Source organism: Schistocerca gregaria, chromosome 2 (genome assembly GCF_023897955.1).
Source record: "Schistocerca gregaria isolate iqSchGreg1 chromosome 2, iqSchGreg1.2, whole genome shotgun sequence".
In the NCBI taxonomy this organism is placed as follows: Eukaryota; Metazoa; Arthropoda; class Insecta; order Orthoptera; family Acrididae; genus Schistocerca; species Schistocerca gregaria.
The window spans coordinates 432947079-432956690 of record NC_064921.1 but is presented as its reverse complement, the minus strand read 5'-3'; the positions used below and the strand labels follow the sequence as shown (position 1 = coordinate 432956690).

At 38.0% G+C, this 9612-nt stretch overlaps 1 protein-coding gene across 1 annotated transcript; it reads right to left on the bottom strand.

The window, feature by feature from the left end:
• Window positions 1-1852: 1852 nt before the first annotated feature.
• LOC126324719 (zinc finger Ran-binding domain-containing protein 2-like) lies at window positions 1853-9185 on the bottom strand. Its single transcript, XM_049995086.1, has 2 exons — window positions 8934-9185; window positions 1853-3379 (listed from the first exon to the last, which is right to left on the bottom strand). The coding sequence occupies exon 2, from the start codon at window positions 3369-3371 to the stop codon at window positions 2655-2657; it is 717 nt and encodes a 238-aa protein (XP_049851043.1). The 5' UTR covers window positions 3372-3379; window positions 8934-9185; the 3' UTR covers window positions 1853-2654.
• Window positions 9186-9612: the final 427 nt, after the last annotated feature.

Below are 9612 nucleotides of genomic sequence, written 5' to 3'. Positions count from 1 at the left end.
AGGTAACAGGATCCTGCTCCACTTGTTCTCAGTAATAATTTTGATGGAAGGCAGCTTTTTATCTATTATGTGACAGCTACAAAGCAGTCAGATCAAAAGTTGGTATGGAAGTCTTAAGAAAATTTCTGCATCACGTCTCCTCGCTTTTTTCAGCACCCCACAGTGTAAGTGCAAAACATCTTTCAGTACTGTACCTGTTTTGTTTGACACTGTGGCAATGAATAATTTATGAACAGTTTCTTTATGCATCTACACAAACACCCACTATTTCATAATTCTTCAGTATGACACAGACCAATACTTACATTCCGATCATTTTAAGTCCAAAGTGCGTAATATCTTAAGTCTATGCGTAAATAAACCTACTGGTTCAAAGTTAAAGATGTCAAGTCAAGTTTCAAGCTGGCTGCACAATATATCAGATGGAAAAAAATCTGTTCACATTGCCCTTCTTAAGAGACTAATGACATTTGAGCAAAAAGTAACCCCACTGGTTTTTGTTACGTTGAATTAAAGCATACATTACTGTTACACCTGACTTCTGAACCTTGGTATGGAATGCAAAACTAGCATGAAGGTTTAATTATAGTAATTCATGACATATGACAAGTATCGAGACTTCCTGAATGAGGATAGCACTCATACCAGAATGGTCTTTCCTCAAACATGAAAATCCTTTTATAATGCGATTTATCTGATAACACTCACCTACACACACAATTTAAATGCTTTGAGCTGACTTCACTCTATTAAACTCAAAGCTAACAATATGTTGCAAGTATTAGACATTTTTCCAGTTTCAACTTTTTTTTCAAACCTTGAACAAAGTTCATAAGTTTCAATTATGCAAAATCCAATACATAACAGCAAGAAAAGTATTAGAACTTCAAATAAGAAAGGGACAATTGATAAATTTACTCATAGCAACCTACGTATGTTGTGTTACTGCACGGTGTTCACTTGTTTTGTTGAAGTTATTTTGCACAGAAAAACAACACCTAAACATGTTTGTCCTTTCCAATACCAGTTCAAAATGTGCCCAAGGTGCACCATGTATCAATGGTCAGGCAGACACCCACTACCGCCAGTTGGTGGCTGGCTGAAAGGTGCCATTATTATGAGCAGACACTCAAGCAACCACAAGTTCCTTCGAAGAAATGTTTCTGGGAGGTTTTGCTATTACTGGTTATCTCTGAGGTGCCATCAAACTGATACTTTTAGCAGACAGACGAAATGTGGTTTAAAAATAAAGGAATAAGAGGATGAAACTTGGGACTTTGCAGCTACTGTACAACACTTACCACTATACAATGAGCTGATACAATACTGAAAGCTTGTGATGGAGGCAACACTTCTGATAGATGTTTCTGCATTCTGTGTTGTTGTCAGATCATGCAGATGACCAGATGTTGAATTCTAAGGGGCAGCTTCTTCTACTGACATCTTAAGTGAATGACTCGGATTTTGTCTCTGTGGCAGTGGCTACATCTTATTTGAAAGACTGTACATATTTAAAAGGGGGGAGGTGAGGACAATGGGTGGGGGAGTAGGCTAAAAGTACTGTAAATAATGTAAACACCTTCTTTGTTAAACAAATAACCAGCCTCACAAAAGAAATTACCTGGGATGCTTCGTAATTGTATGACATGTAGTTTGATTCCAAGTCCAGATAACTTTAACTTGTACAGTATATATTATAGTTTATTATTTATTCTACTACAATACAAAAAATGTAAGATTTATTACAACAACAGTTCTCACATTACACTAATATCTGCAATGTCATTGTGTAGGTACAGATATATCATTAAATGGTCTATTCCATAAAATATTTTGGGTGAAAAGTCAAAAATTCTGAAAAATGTGCTCAAAGATTTAATAAAAATAATGGGAACAACTAACACCATTCATTGTTCCTCCTCACAACACATACACATTTATTTGATATAGATACAATCTTTCTTATACATCAGTTCGTTTCAGAAGCATACAACAGAAAAGATGCATTCTAAACTACAAAATATGACAGCAAATCACAATATACCAATGACCATCAGGTAAAAGAAGTGAAATGCCAACAAGCATTTAATGCTACAAATAAAAATTTATTACAAAAACACTGAGTGGCACTTGATTTTTCAAATTTATGCCACATTATTTCATCATTAAACATACTGACAGTTCATAATTGGTTGTACATTTATTTACAGAGTACACAGTGCCTTCAGGCTGAGAAGGATTTGAGATGATGTCTTTGGAAACAAATTTTCTTCCATACATCGTTATTCTCATTAAGCCCTCCACATGAAGAAAGGTGCTGAATTAGAACAAGTGATTCTATCCATAATCAACAATAAAACATAATTGCAATTTCTCTAACATTTTAACAGATTCAGTGCTTTTCAGATGAGCAATGAGAATAGAGTGTCAGTATCCTGCAGTCCACAAGCCAAACAATAATTAACAGTGGCTAATTTCTGGGAAAGGAAAAATGGAATGCTCACAGAATAAGCAGAATATGAGACTGAATGTGACTACCTCTTGTAACCTAAAAGTTGAATCTTGTCGAGAAACAAACATTCTATGCAACCCTCTGCTCATATAGACAGTGAACACAGTCTCCTGCAGACTGTATAGTATCAAAGAGGAACAGTTCACTTCACTGATTCAGAGGATTTGATTGGACTCCTGGAGCGAGATCGTCCAGGGCTCTTTCTCTTTGGAGGCCCAGGCGTATGTGAGCGGGAACGTGAGCGTGACTTCCTCTTGGAGTCTACACCCCAATCACTTAGGTCATATTTACTTAAGTCCCCTTCATCTCCTGATTCTTCTTCTTCATCATCATCATCTTCTTCCTCCTCCTCCTCCTCTTCCTCTTCATCATCACCTTTTTTGTGCCTGTCTTCCTCCTCTTGAGGACTACGACTGCGTCCTTTGTCAGAATCTCTATTGGATCCCCTGCGCTTGCGCTTACGACGTCCAAATTCATCATAACCATCTGAATCGCTGTCACGCTCTACATACTCAACTACATCACGGTCATTGTAACCGCCTCCAAGACCAGTGCGTTCTTCAGCTTCATCAGCTACACGTGGAGCAGAACACATGTTGCAAGCAGTGCGGCGAGCCCAATTTACATTTCCACATTTGCCACACTGCCAGTCATCAGCACTAAATAGGCCACGACTCTTCTCAGCAGCAGCTCGTCCTATTTCAGGTGCAGCACCCCTCCGTCTCCTGCTGCTGCTTCCTCCCCCTGGCCCACCATCTCTCTCTCTTTCACATCTGTTGCAAGCTGTTCGACGTGCGAAGTTCAAGTTGCCACAGCTTGGATCTGGGCACACCCAGTCTCCAGCTCTCACACCATTCATGTCAGCACCTGTAAAATATAGTTTAGAAGCTATAAAATAAATCTGACATATGTAAGTTTAACCAATAGCATATTTCCCAAATGGCAGGCTTGTCAAATACTTGATATAATGTAACAGAGAGACCCCACAGGAGGGAGGGAGTCATTAAGAAGCTTGTCTATTTTTCCACATCGTAATGCAGGCAGATTACAACTGCGTTGTCCCAACGTGTAAAGTGATGAACAGTTATTTGTATCAAGTGAACAGCTGTTCATTCTAGGGATCACTTTAATGTTATGGATTAGTATGGAATGATAGAAAGGAAGAATTTAAGCAAGTTGCTGAATGAAAACCTAGACTTCTCAAAAAGCACTGAAGGTAACAACGAACTTAACGTCAACGTCTGATGGATTACCCCATCTGCACTACATGTGAATGCTGGGAGAAACTACACAAGTCTGCAATCAAGACTAGGACTCTGGTGAACATTCTGGAGCTCAAATACTGTAGATTTTACCTCTTGCCAGGTAACATCTAGGCAAAGAAGTGCCTTCCATCACAAGGATTTGAACAAGAAATAACTGGGATAGGCTTCTGTGTAGCAGCTTGCATTAGCAACTTTTAACTATCAAGCTGGGTCCTTCTAACATACTGCCATCCATCCAACAGTAACAATTAGCATACAGATGAAATAAAATGGATGGTAAAGGTCTGTTTTATGAGTTTTTTTGCATCAAATCATACTGGTTTTACATTTAAAGAGATTCAGTAGTTGTCACATTAATACAAAACCTGTTTATTACCGTGATATACTATCCAAAGGACCAGTGATAATTGCTAATGATCTTCATTGGACACAACAAGAACTTTGCCTTTCTCCAGAAGGTGACACTAAGGTGATGAAGATCTTCATCTGATATTAGATCTACAACTTTGCTTATATTGATTTACAGCAGATGAGAGTAGTGGCAAGTGGTGATGTAGGTGGTTGGTCTTGTCATACAATAAGCTTAGACATTTGTAAACATAACACTGTCAAAATATTAGTCAATCTGTGGTTGCTTTAAAAAGTTGTGTTCAACTGAATATTCAACTTCCGAGCCCAATTCTCATCATTTGTGGGAAGTTTTGATTTTCTGCTTTCCAATGAAAAATCTGCTGTTGAGGCTCATAAAATGCTGGCTAAGACCAATGGTGAAGCACCTATTAGAAATAAAGTGCAGAGATAGTTTCAACACTTCGGAATACATGATTTTGATGTCTAACACCAGTATGATGCTGGAAGAAAGAAGGTTTTTGCAGCTACTGATGTATGGAAACATTCACAGCAGATCATTACTGAAAGCGACTGATGAGTTTGATCAGAGCACTGAAAGGCAAATGGCCACAGTATAGCAACAGACATGAAAATGTGATGCTGCAGCTTGACAACACTTGACACGACGTCACAAAACCTATCAAAACACACTTGGAAATATTAAAGAAAATTTTCTGATGGCAAGATCACATTCAAAGCTGTTTTTACTGACTGGTTTCAACAGGTAACATTGTCATCTTCACATCTTTAAATTTTCTTTTAGTTCTACATCGTGTTCCATTGTGCATTCACTAGTCACACCATGTTAATACTTTAGTGGAGAGTATATTGCACATTCCACACAGGTTTATCAAAAATAAAAAAACAGCAGGTTTGCCACAAGTGAAAACACGCAGCTAAACTGCACGTAGTGGAACTTGGCGTGTCTACATGTGTAGCACTCCTCTGATGCCTGTCAGTTGTTAAAATCCACAATGTATGGTAAAAGTGCACATTCATGCCAATGTTTTACATTTACATGGCAAGTGAAACACATCTTGCAATCTTTTCACTTGAAATTACTATGTAAGAACTGAAGAGTTGTTTATCTACCTTATGCTGGCCCATCATCCAAAAAGATCAGTAGACTCCTACAGAAACATACCATCCAACATATTTCACTCCCTTCAATTAAGATAAAAAATCTTGCTTGTAATATTAAAGATGATCCAGACTGCTGAAAGATGGGTGTGTATTGCATCCCATATGAATTTCCAGTGTCTCAGTTGGAGGCAGACTATCAGGAGTCAAGCAGAGATGCAAGGAACATCAGCTGCACACCCAACTACAACCTTCAAGCAAATCAGCTGTTGCTCAGTACAATATGAGGAGGCCAGTATTGTGTTGCAAAAATCAAGAGCGTAATTAAAGAATGTATAGAAATAACAGTGTCAGAAAGCCTAATAAACAGAGATGGAGATTTCAATTTAAACAGAGCTTGGGGTCTGCTCTAAAATTAGAAAGATCTTGTTGAGGTAGGCGTCAGGACTTGAACCAAGCTATAACAACAGTCCACAGTATGGTTGGATTCCAGCGTTCTTAAGCAACCATGGTGGCAAATGACAAGAGTGGGGCGGCAATCAATGCGTAAAGCTATTGTTATTGTTTACTTCACGATCGTTAGTTGGGGGTTGAGCAAAAATTTCCCACAGCTGTGCCTGGTATACTCATACTAGTGTACTGAAACAGTAGTTTTTGAAACTGTGTTTCCAACAGCTGAAGGAAACATTACACTGTATGAAATAGTTGTGATCTTTAATATCTTCTGCTGCAGTGTAAAGTAATGTATTTGATTAATTACCAGAAATTCTTTTCTTTATCTAACAGAGGATTCACAACTCAATGCAGTTTAGTTTTCTGAATCCTCCTCTCCACAATGACGTCTCTCCTTACCCTTCTGTGATATCACCACAGTGCTATATATAGCCATAACTTACATGAGGTAAAGCCCTAATATAGGTCAGCAATACTGCTTAATCAGTAACCATTAAGCCTACAAGACCACCTGTTCTCTTAGACTACCACTCACTCTTTTTACAACATCCCACCTGTTAATCCTTGCAGTGGCCCTTGACTCCACTAATTTCATTACACATATAATCACAATATTCCTGCAACATACTGAAGTGAAGTTAGATGGTCGACAAAATATAACTTGTAACCTCACAATTAAAAACATGTTCCGACTGCTGAAGTGCAATGCAAAGGATCACAATACAGTACTGTTTGGTATATGGGTCATATCCACTTTAAGTCAGACAGGCCCTTCAGACATTCTGTTCAAGCGAGGGACATGTTCTTTAATCGGCTATGTTAATACAGCAACTGAACCATAGAAATTTGAACTTGCAGTGGTGTCGTATTTGAAAATACTACTGTACAACACTTATTCCACAAAGACTTAGCTGAAAGAAATGCAGTATTCCACATCAGGAAGCTTCTAAGGGTGGGAGCAACAGTATGATACCCTGCCTGTAAGATGACATTTTAATGAGTGATAAAGGATGAAGAGCATAGAATGTATACTAAAAATTACTTGAAATACACCAAGCGAGGTGGTGCAGTGGTTAGCACACTGGACTCGCATTCGGGAGGACGACGGTTCAATCCCGCGTCCGGCCATCCTGATTTAGGTTTTCCGTGATTTCCCTAAATCGCTCCAGGCTAATGCCAGGATGGTTCCTCTGAAAGGGCACGGCCGACTTCCTTCCCTAATCCGATGAGACCGATGACCTCGCTGTTTGGTCTCTTCCCCCAAAAACCAACCAACCAACTTGAAATACTAAACAAGTTGGAATCTGCAAATATGACATAAACCATACACCAAACCACGGAAATTAAAATTCTTGATTACAGCATCCATAAGTAGGCCTATATCAATAGCAAGACATGTAATTATATAGCAAATACTAACATATCAACATCAAAAGCAACAGTAACTGTCTCAGCAAATATGACATAGCTGTTGTCTAATTTTGTAGGTATCAAGAAGTGAACTGCACCTATTCTACTAAGAAAAACAGAAGTACATGAGTATTAGTTTCGTGGGCATTAAAATCACCAATAAACAACACACTTTCGTTATCAAACTTCACACTACCTTTCATAGGTTAACTTCTCAGGTTTTGCTTCCCATTCAATGGATTTAAATCAAATGTCACTGATTTATTTGCTTCATACAAAGCACCCCTTATTCCTTTTAATCTCATTAATCAAAACATCACTTTTCTTGTGCTATACAATATCTGATTAAATGTGTAAACATATACGTATCACAACACTGCTATGAAAATTAATAAACTACAAAAGTTCACAGTTCAAAACTTGTTAGTGAACTGTAACAAAATCAAGGAAAAGTCATTGAAAGTTCATGAATTTTCTTTCAGCCATGTTCAAGATAATTGGCAAAACAATGTCTGGTGGTACTTCAATTATGTCGAAGAAACTGAGAATGAACAAAAGTGAAAAATATATATTCTTCACACGCCCTACTGAGATGTCAGTGTCATGCACATAATTTATTTCTTCGACTTCCACCACTATCTGTAATCTGTATTTTTTTCTAGTTCCTTCTCAAATATTTCAAAAGTGCAAAAAAACCTTTCTTTAAATTGTGTATACTTGTTGCCTCAAGGCATTACACATTTTTACTAACACTGGCTGATACTTCGCCTCAGACTCCTCACGGTACACCTCTCCAACACCTGAAGAACATGACATCCAGTAGCTGACAGATTCGTTGCATTTGGTGGCATACAAATAAATTTTATACCACAAACACTACTGGGTTACACAACTGTTGGGCTGAAGAGAATTGTCTCCAAGAATACATTTAATGTTATCCAGGTGTATTGCACTTGAAAGAAAAGTATCTTTAAACAAGCCCGTTAAAGTTGCCATACAGATACACTCAAGTGTGATCGTACTGAGGCCCAGTGGTTCAGCATGGCTTGATACAGCACGAATGGCCCTTGTGACCACCTTCAATCAAAAGCTTCTGAATATGTTCACATCTATATATCATATACAAATGGAGCAAATCAACAGCAGCTGACTCTTCGATAATAACTCAATGAAGAACTCAATGAATGCATAACCTTATGGGGCACTTCTACCACATTTACTGGTAATAATTTTTCTGGGTCGCCCTGATATTCTGTCCCACAATTGAACTCATTCGACATGAGTCACTAGCCAAGTTGTCTTTCAAAATTATTTGTATTGTGCTAAACTGTGATTAATTTCAACGTATTAGATATTTGAAATTTTACCTAAAAATTGTCAGACTGAAGGTAACTGTAAATATCACTAAGATAACAAAAAGGGCAACAGTATAAAAGGCTATGTTTAAATAACCATATAGATCTAGAACATTCTCACTTCCGTACTTCATATTAGTGGGAACTTAATTACCCAACTGAACTATACAGTGTTAACCCTCATGCAATAACATCAATCTCACCCTACCCAAAGGCATGTGTATCAACATAGCAGCCTCTGTGCAAATGCAAATGTAGAAGTAATTAAAATGAGACACTACTAAGCTTTGGGAGTTGCGTTGGTGTTTTTGCAGGTTTCCCATTTCCACAAATGTAGCACTTCTCTCTAAAAAGAAATGAGGAATTCTGTGTACAACCCGATTATTAACTTAATTATTTATCATATCACACACTGTAATATTTGAAGACACGCTAACAACACTACGCAAAAAAGTCAGAACGACTTACCTTGTCTAATCTTCTTGCCGGTAGACGCCACAAAGCTTCACGTCACTAAAACGTCCACGAGCGAAACTGGTGACTTTCCACAATCAGGCTATTAGTACGTGTGATTGTAAACACTTATTAAAAACACTGTTTACAGCCAAACTAGGCAATTTAGCAAACAAATTTGTAAATAACGTACATTCTCGGTTCCATAAACGCCAAACACCAAAGATACTATAAACAGCCCGTATAGCATCCTGAAATGTAATCTGTGACGACGCCCCTTCGATTATTATTTATTCGTCGACATTCATATGCAAATGTAAGAGTCAGCTTTACGCAATCATTAACGTTAATCCTCGAATTGTATAACTGTGGCTTCATTTTAGTGCGGAAAATAACGGTACTTACCTCAATTGTTTCTGCTGCAGCGAAGGTCCTGGTAGGACGATAAAAAGAGCTTTTGTCCATCATTTAGAGATTACAAGAACACAGCTGTAGATTCATAAAACAGGAGAACTTTTAGTAAATTGTTTCAGTTCTATGATTTCTAGTAGCGACAAAAACCGTTAACCATGGACAACCACATCCAGCACACCGTTGATATCAAAGATTCGGTGCGTTACTATGACGACATAACGAAATTTTTGTGTGGAAGACAGCCATTAGGCCAGTTCACACTGGCTGTCACGTCACGTCA

Bases quoted from the DNA above. Each gene is read 5' to 3' on its own strand.
- LOC126324719 (XM_049995086.1), bottom strand. From the start codon at position 3,371: ATGAATGGTGTGAGAGCTGGAGACTGGGTGTGCCCAGATCCAAGCTGT.